General features: G+C 43.4%; 1 protein-coding gene across 1 annotated transcript; it reads right to left on the bottom strand.

Moving 5' to 3' along the window:
* Positions 1–788: 788 nt before the first annotated feature.
* Positions 789–16,199, bottom strand: LOC311136574 (Na(+)/citrate cotransporter-like). Its single transcript, XM_084170761.1, has 12 exons — positions 15,931–16,199; positions 10,764–10,892; positions 8,980–9,116; positions 8,477–8,802; positions 6,427–6,616; positions 6,114–6,236; positions 5,672–5,884; positions 3,231–3,340; positions 3,037–3,152; positions 2,767–2,928; positions 2,061–2,198; positions 789–1,849 (listed from the first exon to the last, which is right to left on the bottom strand). Exons 1-12 carry the CDS (start codon positions 16,057–16,059, stop codon positions 1,709–1,711), a joined length of 1,914 nt encoding a protein of 637 aa, XP_084026887.1. The 5' UTR covers positions 16,060–16,199; the 3' UTR covers positions 789–1,708.
* Positions 16,200–16,679: the final 480 nt, after the last annotated feature.

The following is a 16,679-nucleotide window of genomic DNA, read 5'->3' as shown; positions in this document are numbered from 1 at the left end:
ATAAAATTGCTAGTTGGCTAGTAGTATTACAGAGAAACAACAACTAAAATAAATGTTTTACATTAATTTTTTTAACAGATCAAATCTGAGGGGGCATGTGCCCCTGTGCCCCTATGGGCATGATGCCTCGGCGTGTAGACATATGTATCATGGAAATAAGGCAGCATTTATCATCCTGGGGTCCAGGTTATATGTTGATTTAGCTTGATTGGTGATTGATACTATCAGGGCTATAATGCTCTTGCCTCTGGCCCCCTGCTGAGCTGAAATGTCACTGTGTTCCCACAGTTGTACCTGCCCCAGACAGACAGGGCCATAGTTCAATGCACCCTCCTGTTCTCACAATCCTCTGAATTATAAAACATGTTTAAAAAAATAATTAAACCAAAGCATCCAATAACTTAACTAAGAGGGGAAAGATGAAATACACTTTTGAGATTATTTGACTGAAGGCTGTCAGTATGAGATCGACACAGTTTTTTTTTGTAGTCAGTCATGTTCTCAGACTTGAGTGAATAGATAAGTCATTTATCTTTTGGCGTTGGTGGGGCGGGGGGGGGGGGGGGGGGGGCTTTGTCTTCGAGACAGTAAAAATAAGTTACTGTTGTGCTGTTCTTCACTAACTTAAAAAAGACCTACTAGGTTTCAAAACATTTGTCTAATAATTCTTATCCAAATGAGATTTGTGTATGTCGTAGTAATGCATACAGTGGGGTCCATAATTATTTGTACTCTTGATAAAGATGAGCAAAAAATACTGTATACAATATATAACACAAATACTGAGCTATATTGTATGCTACATTTATATCCTTCATCTGCGCTTATGGACTGCCCTCTTCAATTCAAACATTTACATTACATTTACATTTTAGTCATTTAGCAGACGCTCTTATCCAGAGCGACTTACAGTTAGTGAGTGCATACATTCTTTTCTTTTTTTTCTTCTTTTTTTTTCAAACCCCAGGTTTTCAATGGGTTCAAGTCTGGAGACTGAAATGGCCATTGCAAAATGTAGATTTTGTGGTCAATTAACAATTTCTTTGTGGATTTTGATGTGTGCTTGGGGTTATTGTCTTGCTGGAAGATTATCCACTTGTGGCGAAGTGTCAGCTTCCTGGCAGAGGCAACCAGGTTTTTGGCTAAATTGTTCTGGTTATTACACTTACTGAAAAGCATTTATCATAATCTTGTGTAACATAATATATTTATATGATATAAATTGATATAACAATATTGTCACTAATACAAATATACAGTAAGTTACAGTATTACAGCATGTCTAGGCTTTTACAAGTTATTTATCATCCCAGTTCTCTAAGGCTCCTGTCTAGGCTCATTACCATATAATATAATAATAACAATAATAACTGTATCAAATAAGTATCAAATACACTGATAATAAACCAGTATGGTGGTGGCACAGCTGGAAACTGTCTCAGTGTGTGTGTGTGTGTGTGTGTGTGTGTGTGTGTGTGTGTGTGTGTGTGTGTGTGTGTGTGTGTGTGTACCAGATCAGAGTAGCCAGTGTTCCCATGGCCAGCCCTCTGTTGCCCCAGCGAGGCTTGTAGTGCTGTTGGAGGAAGATCAGTGGTCTTTTGATAATACTCCCCCTTCCTCCTCCCCCTCATCCCCCTTTTGGCATCGGTAGCAGTGGTATTGCAGTACAGGGGCGTATGATGGTGTTTTTGAGGGTCATTTTCCCCCCTCATCCTCCTGTGGTGATGGTAGCGGTGGTGTTGGCCCAGGAGGGGAACGTGTCCAGGTTGAAAATGGCTCTACCCCAGCTGTTAATGGCCAGAGTGATGCACAGGATCCCAAGGATGTTCATCACTATACCTGTCTTAGCCTGGAGAAGAGAAAGGGGGGTAAAGTTGAGTTGGTGGTAGGTTGAGGGGATGGTGGTGAAGGTGGATAAAGAATATGGTGCGAGGAGGGGGTTTAGGTTTGGGGTGGGGTGGCAGGGTGAAATATATGCCAACATACATTACCTTATTATACATACTGCCTACTGTATAATAGGTACCTATAGTAGCCGAGGTCAAAAGTGGGGCTCTCACCATATCTGACACCTTCAGGTATCCATAAGAGAACACAATGGCGTTAGGAGGCGTGGCCACAGGCAGCATGAAGGCAAAGGAGGCACTGAGGGTACAGGGTGCCATCACATACAGTGGGTTCACTCCTATGGACTGGGACTGCAATAGAACACACATATTAGCCAGCACATACGTATGTATGGACGTGCGCATGCAAGTAGTAGCCTACTATCCTGCAATGTGGATGTGAATAGGATGAATGAAAGTGTGTGTGGCTCTGTGTTGGCTCAATTATCAAAGATTCTCTTCACTGAATGAACAGAGCTGAGAGCTCTACACACAGTGCTGCTACATTCTCAATGTCTGGCCTCTAATGTGACCTATTAGTGTAAATAACCTCTCTCTCTATCTCTCTCTTCTCTCTCTCTGAGTTGACTTTTTCACTCATTCAGCTCTTTCTCTCTGTCCTCTCTTGCTATTTGCTTATCTATTTCATTCATACATTCTCTCTCTCCCTCTCTCTCGCTCTCTGAGAGACTCTTCAGTAGTAGGCCTGGCTCAGATCCCATATTGACCGGCTCTACTCAGTACATTCCAATTCTATCAAAAGGAAACTTGATCCCAGATTGAGAGAGCAATCGAGTGTGTTTGTGTGTGTGAGAGCGAGCGAGGGGGAGAGAGAGAAGTGTTTGTGTGTGGTTGGTTGAGTGTGGGTGGGTGGGTGTACCATGGAGGCTAGGATGGGCAGGAAGAGTGTAGCGGTAGCCACATTGCTGGCACACTCAGTGAAGATGGCGATGAGGAGACAGAGGGTGACTGCGATGGCCCAGGGAGGGATGGAGCAGAGAGGTATCATCTGATCACCCAGCCACCGCGACAGACCAGACACCTAGATGGATACACACACATTCAAGCTTATACACATGTACGGACCCATGCATGCACGCAAGCATGCACAAATGCACACACACACTCAAGGTTACACACATAAACACACCTCGCTGCCCTTAGCCAGAGCGAAGCCTCCTCCTAGCAGCAGTACAATGCTCCAGGGCATCTTCCTCTGGGCCACCTGCCAGCTCAGTAGGGCAGGGGTGGGGCCGCGGGGGGGCTCTGAGGGGAGGGGGGCACGCACATGTCAAGCAGTGTCTACAGTGTGAGTGTGTGTATGTGTGTGTGGGTGTATTTCACCTGTGTCAAAGCTCTGTATTCTCCAGAAGCAGAGGTAGCGGGGGGGCTCAGAGGGCAAGACGAACAGCAGCACGGCAACAAACACTGCCACTGTGGCATCAGTCACAAACCTGTAGAGGGGAGAGGTTGGAGGTTAGAAGGGAAGGCCCTAGTAAAACAATCCTATAGGATTTGTGATTTTTCCAACAGAATCCTGTAGGATTCTCACAATCTTATAATATTTTGTGTCACCTCTATCAGAATCCTATTGGGTTCCTGTTGGGACTACTTTTTTCCTATTGGAAATCAAAAGTAATCATATTGGATCCTATAGGTTTCTCACAGTCCTATAGGATTTTGTGTCACCTCTATCAGAATCTTATTGGGTTCCTATTGGACTACTTTTTTCCTATTGGCAACCCTATTGTAGGATTTTGTGTCACCCCAATCCGTATCCTATTATAACTGTTTTCTTAATTAAACCCATGAAATTATAGTTTGTGGCTCTGCAGAGAATCTCCGGTTTTCTAACATTAACTTTTCTAAGTTTTATCCTTTACTGTGTGTGAATGCAAGAACTGTGAGTACAGTATTTGTTTCCTTATGAAGTTTTCAATGTTTTAGTAATATTTTCATCATTGTACAGCATTTTTTTCACTCCATATGTTAGCTTAGTAGAAACCCAGCTCCGGGCCCTTAGACCTCCGGGCCCTCCGGGCCCTCCGTCAACCCTGTGTCACTTCTAGGAAGATTTTAACCCATTTAATCCCAACATGTCTCCAAGTTTCACCATCATTGTTAAGCCCTAGTTATTTTGTTGCTTTGACAAAGTCATTTCTGAAGATCATTATTTATTCCATGTGATCTGTCCCTCATTTTGTCAACCATATTACGTGAACTGATATTCCTTTTTAAATATATTTTTTGAAAGAAACATTGAACACATAATAGTCAAATCATCGATCAAAAGTAGGTGAGCTGGTTCTACTTTTTCTGGCAATTTTCTGGTGTTTTTTGGTGGAAAACTGAGCGGCTCAAGCATAACACGTCAACCCTGTTAACCATAGATAGACAGGCAAAAAAATAATAATTTGAAGCTTGCATTCAATTGCCACTCCCTGTTGCAAGACATCAATTTAACATCTATTCCACGTTGGTTCAATGTAATTTCTTTGAAATGACGTGAAAAGAACGTTGACTCAACCAGTGTGTGCCCAGTGTGAAGCTTCCATTTCCACTGTCACAAGGGGATTTATGGCTGATTTAAGAAGAAATCATCAACCTTGTTATGGTCAACGCTGCTACTTTATTTGGCACTTAATAGGCACTTACTACAGTCATTTACAACAACAAAAGATCCTCTTGAGATGGGAAAATTTGTTTTTATGAAGTTGAACATGTGCTCTTTATGACAGAATGTTAAAATCAGGTGAAATCCCAAAAAATGTTGACCACGTTACACTTCTCAAAAGGCACCAAATTCGTAGAATGACCAAGCAATAATTCCATGAGGTTCTCAACCTCTTCAACACGGGGATTGTGAAGAGACACACACAGGCACAGACACACTCATACATATACACATGCTAACACACGCACTCTACACACACACGTATGCATAGATTTTGTATTGTAGATATGTGGTAGTAGAATAGTGGCCTGAGGGCACACACTTAATGTGTTGTGAAAAAAGTGTTATGAAATGTAATGTCATGTAATATTTGTAATTGTAAATAACTGCCTTAATGTTGCTGGACCCTAGGAAGAGTAGCTGCTGCCTTGACAGTAGCTAATGGGGATCCTTAATAACTACAAATACAAATACAAATACAAATAAAGAATGGATTGACGTAACGGACAGAGCATGTTTGATGACCTTAGCCCCAGTTTGATCCAGGATTCTGTTATAATCAACACCTGTTTCCATGGTGATGTGCCCATTCATAGATTGACAGACGTCATATATGCCCTCTGTGATAGGGAGGTCACATGACCAGATAAGAGAGAACGCAGTGTGTGCCTCTCCTGCCCATCGATCTGTTTGTTATAAAGAAGTGTGCTTTCTCTCTCATTCACTCTAGTGAGATCATGTTTCCCAGACTCTGTGTGTGCATGTGCCTATGTGAGTCTTTGTGTGTGCTGGTGAGAGCGTGTGTACGTGCACAAGTTTGTGTTTCTGTGTGTCAAAGTTCAGAACATGTTTATTGGTGCAACACAGACGGTTTACTGTCTGAACAACACGTTTTGTCCGTCTGTGTTTGTTTTCTCCTGTTCCCCGTGTCCTGACACTTGTTCTAACAGAAAGGTCTAAAGACAACTCAGATAACCTATCCTTCAGATCAGGCTTGTGTTACTGTGCATGTGTCTGTATATTTCCACCTGCTAGTGTTTAGTGTGTGTGTCTGTGTGGTTGAGTATGTATGGTGTGTCCAGTATTTCAGTGTGTGGTGTGTATTACATACTCGGCCTTGGTGTTGAAGATGTGGGTTGCCCATCCGTTGATAAAGCCTGGGCTTCGTGTGAACCACAGCACCACCAGCAGGATGAAGAGCCCCAGGACACTCAACTCCCCATAGGACATGGGCCCCAGACGACGATGCTCCTCACGGATCAAATCATACACTGCATGTTCTTTCTCTGACTGCACAGCACCACAGCCCCACGTACGCTTCAGACTGGAGAGAAAGAGGAGAGAAATGAGTGGAGGAGCAAAAGAGAGAGAAAGACAGACTGAGAGAGATTATTTACACTAATAGGTCAGATAAGAAGCAGAGTGAGTGAGAGAGACATTTCCCCTATTTTACCCATGCAAACCTTTACAAATATCATGTCATGGTTGAACTGAGAGAGAGGAGAGAATAGAGTTAAAGTAATACACTGTGATGCTCTGGCCAGGTCACTCACTCGAAGCCGATGAAGACGACCTGGAGCCAGAGCCAGGCCAGCGTCAGCATCAGCAGCATGGTGGGGAAGGCAAAGGCGAACCACGAGGCAAAGTTAATCACGTTACCGTTCTGAGGGAAGAGTCTGACAGTGGGTTTCTGTTAAGAACATCACTTCTCAAAAATGTAAAACGTCAAATGTCAGTTGATCAACACGATATATTCGGACACCCATATCTATATTTATATAATGGGATATACACTAACATTTGTGAGGTGTGTGTCTGTGAGAGGTACATACGCTGTGTGTGTATGTGTGTGTGTGTGGTACATACTGGCTCATCTGCCCTGTGAGGACGAGGTTGGGTCCGGTGCCAGTGAGAGTGGCAGTGCCTCCGATGCTGGCAGCGTAACACACACACAACATCAAGCCTTTACACATCTTCATCCTCTCCTTCTCCTCCTCATCCTCCCCAACCTGCTCCTCTGCTTCAGTCCCCTCCTTCAAGACCATAGACACTACCACTGTATACAGAGAGGAAGGGGGAGACAATACCACTATATATTAGAGAAGTTTGGGAATCAGGACTACCAAGAGGTCACAGCCAAAGTTGTTAGCTAGGCAGGCTATAGTTTGCCTGTTGCCTATAGACATACAGCCTTTGTCTATATTTGTCTGAAATCGCCATGTACATGTACAGTGAGTGAAAAAAGTATTTGAACCCCTGCTGATTTTGTACGTTTGCCCACTGACAAATAAATGATCAGTCTATAATTTTAATAGTAGGTTTATTTGAACAGTGAGAGACAGATTAACAACAAAAAATTCCAGAAAAACGCATGTCAAAAATGTTATAAATTGATTTGCATTTTAATGAGGGAAATAAGTATTTGACCCCCTCTCAATCAGAAAGATTTCTGGCTCCCAGGTGTCTTTTATACAGGTAACGAGCTGAGATTAGGAGCACACTCTTAAAGGGAGTGCTCCTAATCTCAGCTTGTTACCTGTATAAAAGACACCTGTCCACAGAAGCAATCAATCAATCAGATTCCAAACTCTCCACATTGGCCAAAACCAAAGAGCTCTCCAAGGATGTCAGGGACAAGATTGTAGACCTACACAAGGCTGGAATGGGCTACAAGACCATCACCAAGCAGCTTGGTGAGAAGGTGACAACAGTTGGTGCGATTATTCGCAAATGGAAGAAACACAAAATAACTGTCAATCTCCCTCGGCCTGGGGCTCCATGCAAGATCTCACCTTGTGGAGTTGCAATGATTATGAGAACGGTGAGGAATCAGCCCAGAACTACAAGGGAGGATCTTGTCAATGATCTCAAGGCAGCTGGGACCATTGTCACCAAGAAAACAATTGGTAACACACTACGCCATGAAGGACTGAAATCCTGCAGCGCCCGCAAGGTTCCCCTGCTCAAGAAAGCACATATACAGGCCCGTCTGAAGTTTGCCAATGAACATCTGAATGATTCAGAGGAGAACTGGGTGAAAGTGTTGTGGTCAGATGAGACCAAAATCGAGCTCTTTGGCATCAACTCAACTCACCGTGTTTGGAGGAGGAGGAATGCTGCCTATGACCCCAAGAACACCATCCCCACCGTCAAACATGGAGGTGGAAACATAATGCTTTGGGGGTGTTTTTCTGCTAAGGGGACAGGACAACTTCACTGCATCAAAGGGACGATGGACGGGGCCATGTACCATCAAATCTTGGGTGAGAACCTCCTTCCCTCAGCAAGGGCATTGAAAATGGGTCGTGGATGGGTATTCCAGCATGACAATGACCCAAAACACATGGCCAAGGCAACAAAGGAGTGGCTCAAGAAGAAGCACATTAAGGTCCTGGAGTGGCCTAGCCAGTCTCCAGACCTTAATCCCATAGAAAATCTGTGGAGGGAGCTGAAGGTTCGAGTTGCCAAACGTCAGCCTCGAAACCTTAATGACTTGCAAAGAGGAGTGGGACAAAATCCCTCCTGAGATGTGTGTAAACCTGGTGGCCAACTACAAGAAATTTCTGACCTCTGTGATTGCCAACAAGGGTTTTGCCACCAAGTACTAAGTCATATTTTGCAGAGGGGTCAAATACTTATTTCCCTCATTAAAATGCAAATCAATTTATAACATTTTTGACATGCGTTTTTATGGATTTTTGTTGTTGTTATTCTGTCTCTCACTGTTCAAATAAACCTACCATTAAAATTATAGACTGATAATTTCTTTGTCAGTGGGCAAACGTACAAAATCAGCAGGGGATCAAATACTTTTTTCTCTCACTGTAACTGTGTTATGGTGTGTTGGTGAGAAGGCAGTATTCCAGTCTCACCTAGCCCCCTGCCCTGACCTCTGCCCCAGCCCAGTGCCCCTCACCTGGCTTCCCATCAGTCAGAGAGTTGTCCTGAGGAACTGGTTTGTCTGGGGAGTCCAGTTTATCCTCTGTGGCTGGTTTCTCCAGTGGAATGTGATCGTCCTGGATGATAAGTTTGTCCTGTGGGTTTGAACTGTTCTCCAGTTTTTCCTCAGGAGTCATACCATTCTCCTGGCTCTGGGGGAAGGGCAGGGGGTTCTCCCCCTTTCGTGGGCTGTTGAGCTGCTCCAGGACAGCCTGGACAATGGGGACCATCATAGCTGTGGTGGCTGTGTTACTGATCCACATGGACAGGAACGCTGTCACACCCATGAACCCTAGCATCAGACTGGCGGGGACAGCAGGGAGGGGAGGGTGTATCAGAGAGAGAAAAGAGGAAGTGGAGAAGGAGGAAATAATGCTAGGCTTTAGCTCAGTGGGCTTACATGGTCTTGAATTTTGCAGACAATCCTGTTTTGATACCTGAAAAATGGATAAAGATAGACACCTGTGACTAGCTACTCACAGGGCAGGCCTCACCCCCACAACGAGTAGAACCCTGAGGGCGATGCGCTTGTGAAGGTTCCATGTCTCCACGGCAACAGCCACCATCAGACCGCCCACAAACAGCATGTTGGTGTCCTTCAGGTACTGCATACACACCTGATACAGATGTAGGATTTTAATTTCAGCCAGTTTGCTACAGCAGGAAAATAATCTCTCAACAGGAAATGTGAATTATTATTTGGATTATAATGAATGGAAATGTTTGTAGGGGTTGATACATTATATACAAAAGTATGTGGACACCTTTTCAAATTAGTGGATTCGGCTATTTCAGCCACACCCGTTGCTGACGGGTTTTTGAAATCGACCACACAGCCATGCAATCTCCATAAACAAACATTGGCAGTAGAATGGCCTTACGGAAGAGCTCAGTGACTTTCAATGTGGCACCGTCATAGGATAACACCTTTCCAACAAGTCAGTTCGTCAAATTTCTGCCCCGGTCAACTGTATGTGCTGTTATTGTGAAGTGGAAACGTCTAGGAGCAACAACGGCTCAGCTGCAAAATGGTAGGCCACACAAGCTCAATTGTCTGTCCTCCGTTGCAACACTCACTACCGAGTTCCAAACTGCCTCTGGAAGAAACGTCAGCACAATAATTATTCGTTGGAAGCTTCATGAAATGGGTTTCCATGGCCAAGCAGCCGCACACAAGCCTAAGGTCACCATGCACAATGCCAAGCGTTGGCTGGAGTGGTGTAAAGCTCGCCGCTATTGGACACTGGAGCAGTGGAAATTCGTTATCTGGAGTGATGAATCACGCTTCACCATCTGGCAGTACGACAGACGAATCTGGGTTTGGCGAATACCAGGAAAATGCTATCTGCCCCAATGCATAGTGCCAACTGTAAGATTTGGTGGAGGAATAATAGTCTGGGGCTGTTTTTCATGGTTCGGGCTAGGCCCCTTAGTTCCAGTGAAGGGAAATCTTAATGCTACATCATACATTGACATTCTAGACGATTCTGTGCTTCCAACTTTGTGGCAACAGTTTCGGGAAGGCCCTTTCCTGTTTCAGCATGACAATGCCCCCGTCCATACAGAAATGGTTTGTTGAGATCGGTGTGGAAGAACTTGACTGACCTGCACAGAGCCCTGACTTCAACCCCATTCAACCCCATGGAACGCCGACTGCGAGCCAGGCCTAATCGCTCAACATCAGTGCCCGACCTTACTAATGCTCTTGTGGCTGAATGGAAGCAAGTCCCCGCAGCAATGTTCCAACATCTAGTGGAAAGCCTTCCCAGAAGAGTGGAGGCTGTTCTAACAGCAAAGGGAGGACCAACTCCGTACCGGTACCCCCTGTATATAACGTCCCTACTCTTATTTTATTTTGCTGCTGCTCTTTAATTATTTGCCATTAAAATTTTTATATTTAAAAAACTGCATTGTTTGTTAAGGGCTTGTAAGTAAGCATTTCACTGTAATGTCTACACCTGTTGTATTTGGCACATGTGACAAATAACATTTGATTTGATTTGATGATTTTGGAATGAGATGTTCGACGAGCAGGTGTCCACATACTTTTGGTCATGTAGTGTACATTTTTGGTAAGGGAAAATCAAGTCTGTAATTTCAAAGTGGAAATTAGAAACTTCAGAAGCCTTTTTAGACCTCACACACACTACAAGTTCTCCTGCATCAGGGTGATCAAATTAAGATCTTACATCTGTACACACACACACGCACACACGTGAGAGATTGTCTTTGTGTGTGTGTGTGAGTGTCTGAGGGAAGCGTACCTGCTTGGACTCCATAATGCCAAACACAGGGAAGAGGACAGCGGGCAGGAGAGCAGTCACAGCTAGTGGCAGTACCTCAGTACACCAGTACACTGCCATCAGGGCTATCACATAGGCACATTTTGCCTCCTGCAACACACACAATTACAATACTTTATTTAGATCCATATAGAAGTACAGAGAACCCAAATATTCTAAAGGTCAAAAGGACACAAACACACACACACGAAATAACTGAAGCACATGAACACACAGTGTTCTCTGTGTCTGGTGGTGTCATTGTATAAACATTGAGCTGCGATGTGAATTTATGGAGCTCAAGTAATGTAAACTTGAACTTCAACACCCTATTGTGTGACAAGGAAATGTTTCCTCCCTCTTCAATGCCCTGGCACTGAAACACTGAGATTACAGGGTAAGAACTCTTGGGGCAGGTTAGACTTTTAGGTCACACTCACTAGGTTACTAAGTAGGCCTAATACCGCAAATTGGTCTACTGTCTGTCACCACAGCAGGCGAGAATCTGGTCAGGTGCCAATAACACACTCTCTCCCAAATCAAGGGTCTTTTCTATGTGTATTTTTCTGATTCATGTATTTAGCTAAAGACACAGGGCCTTCTACTAACGTTACATGGGGATGGCACCTGCTGCAGAGACCCCTGAGATCCAGTTGCCAGGGTTACCTGGTCAGTCAGTGTAGGATCTGGGATGTGTTTCAGATTCCACATATCTCTGTGGATACTTCTGGGAATCACTGACTATATCAACACAAACGGACAGTGCTCATGAGTCATCAGTACTGATGATGACACACTGAACCAAATTGGTACATATTCTTTTGCATCTTTTGTAGCTTAATTGGCACCAGCACTTTTTGTATGGCATGTATTTAACTTAAGCTTTTTTTCTATCTATATCTGTGTGAAGTTAATTTGTTCTATATTACAAACGTTTGAACACTATAGTCCTCATGTTATCTGCAGTTGAACGACCAGCACACCTAGATCGGGTGAATCTGGCAGCTGAGCGGCAGCTGAGCTCAAAAGCCAGAGTTTCCACAATAGGGTAGCTGCAAGCTGGACTCAGGGGTAGACGTAACATAGTAAACGGAAATCCGGGACATTAGTATGATATGTTACATTTAGTATGGTATGTATTAATTTGTGGATGTCCATCATCCATTTCGTATGATATGTTACAAATTACAATTTGTATGATATGTTACGAATTCCAATTTGCTGGTGGCCAACGCTAACGTTGCTAGGTGGCTAATGTTAGCTAGGCTAGGGGTTAGGGTTAGGGTTAGGTTTAGGGTTAAGGTTAGGATTAGTAGTAAGTAGTTGCAAAGTTGCTAATTAGCTAAAATGCTAAAGTTGTCCTTGATGAGATTTGAACATGCAACCTTTGGGTTGCTAGACGTTTGCATTATACACTCCTCCCCCAAGACAACCCCCACCCACCCCGACAACAATATTATAGGCTACAGTAGGCCACTAAGTCAACTTTCCAGTGGCACTGACTCACCCAATGATGAAGATAGCATGATTATGCGTAGCCTAGGCTTCTCACCGTTCGGGCAATGGTCTCAAGATAGGCCTGAGCTACTTTGAAATACAGTGCTGTTTGTCTGAGTTGTTGGGATTTTTTTAGCTTCTACTGATCAATTAGTCTTCTCTTTTCAGCAGTAGGCATTTGCTTTCCAAACGTATTTCCTGCGATTGTATTTAGACATTTGCGAAAGGCCTTTAGCTATTCACTGACAGCGCAAAGAGAAATAGAATCCATAGAAATAGAATCCATAGACGAAAGTGCCCATTCAAGTCAGGACTGCCATTTTGAGCATACCCATGAGTTTAAAAGTCAAATGACCAGGGTGAGGGTCCAAAACCCTTCCCAGCTAGCACATTTGGTTCCTTTGAAGTTGTTGGGAACGTACGTTTTTGGTTTCCCATTGGTTTAAAACTGATATTCTTTTTAACTTTCTGAGAACGGAAGTTACATTTTCACCTGTTTTGTCATTTTTAGGTTGCAGGGAGGTTCTGAGAATGTTTTTCTATGGTTCCCTGAACGTTTTCCTGGGAGGTTTTATTAACGTTCTGAAAACAGAAATTATAGGTTATTTGAAGGTAATTAAGTAACATTCTGAGAACATGTTTCAATATGACTTTTAATAACACTGCTAGCTTAGTTTAACACATGTAAATGTATTTGCTTAGGCATTAATCATGCAAACACATTATTTATTTTTTATTGTGGCCTAGCATCAGTGAGATTCAACCCTATGTTCTTCTGCTCCCTAGCCATGGAATTAGTCCACTGCACCACCAAGATGGAGCTTGCATGTCATGTTTTTTTTACCTCATACAAAGCTGTTCATTTTAGTCTATTCATACAGACCCTATTTCAAAGGAAACAGGCACTCATTAAGATCAGGTGTGGCCAATTAGTGGGCGCGGCCAATGCACCTGAACACACTTAACAAGATAGAGGATAGAGAGAGTTTTGTTGAGAGGACTTTGGTTCTGGTTCAGGAAAAAGATGGCGGAAGTGGCTGCTGAGTTCGAATCAAGCAGTGCGTCGAGCAAAGACGAATGTTCTGAATGGACAACAGTAGTAGCGAAAACTGGAACAAAAAGGAAATTGTCTAAAATTGGAGTGGAGGATACTTGTATGAATGATAATGAATCACTTCTTGTTGGGATGCGTTTGTTGAGTAAGGATGCATATGTGGGAAACCCGTTTGAGGTGTTGGAAATGGTGAAGTATGCGCTGGGAAAAGTGGAATCTGTCAGAGTGACCAGGAGGGATCTTATTTTGATTTATTGTATTTCTGAAGAACAGAGGAGGATTGCAGTGAGCCTCAAAAGATTCTGAACAACATACGTTTTGTGTTTTGAACTTCGGAGTAGAGCACCCGTCAAAGGAGTCATCTCAGGGGTGACGACGGATGTTCAGGTTGAATACCAGAAGAAAATTCCTGGTGTGGTTGGTGCCCAGCGTCTGACCCGCTGGGTGAATGGAGAAAAAGAAGAAAGTCTGTCGGTCCTTTTGTTTTTTGATAAAGAGCAAATACCTACGCATGTGAAGCTTGGTTATGTAAGATACGCTGTAAGAGCTTTCGTCCACAAATCATTGCAGTGTAAGACTTGTAATGGATTTGGCCATGTTTCAAGTGTGTTCAGACGGACAGAGTATACTGAAGAACGGTGTGTAGAAGGACGACGGTGTTGCAATTGTGGTGGGGATCATGATCCCGAGTTCCTGGAGTGCTCTGTAAGGGTGAAGGAGATTGAGGTGGCAAAAGTTAGGTCAATCGAATCTCCTATGCGGAGGCGATTAAAATAATTGAGAAAACAAGTGATGCTAGCGAAGATATGGTAGTGGACGCACCACAGCCTGTAGTACATGTATGCTGCCAGTCAAAAGATATCCTGTGTGTTAAAAAGGTGGATTTTGTGGCATTCATTGCCACAGTTATAAACTGTACGGCACAAGTCCTCTGTAGTTCAATTGGTAGAGCATGGCGCTTGTAACGCCAGGGTAGTGGGTTCAATCCCCGGGACCACCCATATGTAAAAATGTATGCACACATGACTGTAAGTCGCTTTGGATAAAAGCGTCTGCTAAATGCGTTTGCTGACTATCCTACCGATCCTTGACTTCGGCGATGTCATTTACAAAATAGCCTCCAACACTCTACTCAGCAAATTGGATGTAGTCTATCACAGTGCCATCCGTTTTGTCTCCAAAGCCCCATATACTACCCACCACTGTGACCTGTACGCTCTTGTTGGCTGGTCCTCACTACATATTCGTCGCCAAACCCACTGGCTCCAGGCCATCTATAAATCACTGCTAGGCAAATCCCCGCCTTATCTTAGCTCATTGGTCACCATAGCAACACCCACCCGTAGTATGCGCTCCAGCAGGTATATCTCACTGGTCATCCCCAAAGCCAACACCTCCTTTGGCCGCCATTCCTTCCAGTTCTCTGCTGCCAATGACTGGAACAAATTGCAAAAATCTCTGAAGCTGGAGACACTTATCTCCCTCACTAACTTTAAGCATCAGTTGTCAGAGCACCTTTCCGATCACTGCACCTGTACACAGCCCATCTGAAATTAGCCCGCCCAACTACCTCATCCCTATATTGTTATTTATTTTGCTCATTTGTACCCCTGTATCTCTATTTGCACATCATCTCTTGCACATCTATCATTCCAGTGTTAATACTAATTGTAATTATTTTGCACTATAGCCTATTTATTGCCTTACCTCCATAACTTGCTACATTTGCACACACTGTATATATATTTATTTCTGTTGTATTTTTGACTTTGTTTTGTTTTACCCCATATGTAACTCTGTGTTGTTGTTTTTTATCGCACTGCTTTGCTTTATCTTGGCCAGGTCGCAGTTGTAAATGAGAACTTGTTCTCAACTGGCTTACCTGGTTAAATAAAGGTGAAAAAAAAAAATAAAAAAATAAAAAAAAAAATGGCATATTATTCTAAGTCTCAAAGAGGTCTAAGAAACTGGACATTATTGTGGCTGCGGCAGAAACGTTTTTAGGACTTAAGGATTTTACATCTGAAGACTTGCAAGGGCTACTGGCGTCGAAAGACCCGCCCTCCCAGGTTCCCCTTGAGCCTGTGTAGGGATCAGATCTGTTGTATTTTTTTTACAGAAAAGTTGTTTGATGTAGTTTTTAAAAAGTTTTTTTGTGATAGTTTCGTAGTTTTTTTGGGTTGGTCGTTTTTTTTTCTCCATTTTTGGGAATCCTGTTTCCATCCCGCACAGTAGGTGGCGGGATGCACATTAAATTGTGCGATCACCAATATACCACAGAAGAAAAATAGTTTTGTTGATGCTGAGAACGGAATGTGTACTGAACATAATGGAGCTATGTGTGTGTGTGTTTGTTTGTGTGTGTGTGCGTGCGCGGGGGGAGGCCTAAAGGAATAAATGTTTAAGCCAAAATCAGCATGCGTCAGGTGTACAAATGAATAATTAATGAAATATCTAACAAGACGATAGAATACTAGTAGGCTACTAGTGAAATATTTTAAATCATCACTCAGATAGCCTACTCTTGGTGCAGAAAGGCCTAGATTGGGTCAAGAGGAGATCCCTGGAATAAGTCCATTCCAGAAATTTGGCGCATACCGTGGTTCCGATCAGTAGAGGCAGAGGGAGGAGAAGGAACGGCGTACAGAACAGAATCACCCCATCCTTGAACCTCCACATCACCCGGAGCGAGGACACCATCTTCTCCCGTTCATGGAATACTGACATAAATTAGAGTTGCGTGCGTCCCGTCCCAGGAAGAAAGCAAAAATTATGAGGGAGAGAACGTGAGAGAACTCAGATACCTCCGTCTTTACTGTGGGGACACGACTGCACGTGACATCTCTCTCACTCTCTGTCTCTCTCTCTCTCTCTCTCTACTCTCTCTGTGTTTTTTTACTCTGTGTATGTGTGTGTGTGTGTGTGTGTGTGTGTGTGTGGGTGGGGCAACACTTTTGAGTGGCATTCTTGTGCGCGTGTGAGAGCTAGAGAGAGAAAAAACTTTTGAGTGACATTCATACTTAAATATTAACTTCTTTATCTTAGATAGGAAAATAAACAGGGCTCTCTGAAACTAGAAGGTACTGTATACTGAGAGAGACATAAGGTGAGAGGAGACAGATAGATAGGGTTTCCTTGGAACAGCAGTGGGTGCTGGGAAACTCCAAACTTTCTTTGTAAAGTTACACTCCCCAAAACACCAAAGATACACACACACACACACACACACACCAGACCTGGGTTCAAATACATGTATATTTGATTATTTGTTATTTACATACTTATTTTCTGTATATTTGAGTATTTTCAAATAATCTGGCCCAAATCAATCAACTACTTCTATTGGT

The sequence above is a fragment of the Coregonus lavaretus genome (genome assembly GCF_964263955.1).
Source record: "Coregonus lavaretus genome assembly, chromosome: 10".
Taxonomy (NCBI): domain Eukaryota; kingdom Metazoa; phylum Chordata; class Actinopteri; order Salmoniformes; family Salmonidae; genus Coregonus; species Coregonus lavaretus.
Note: the sequence above shows the minus strand (reverse complement) of the source record. Positions and strands in the feature narration are given on the sequence as shown.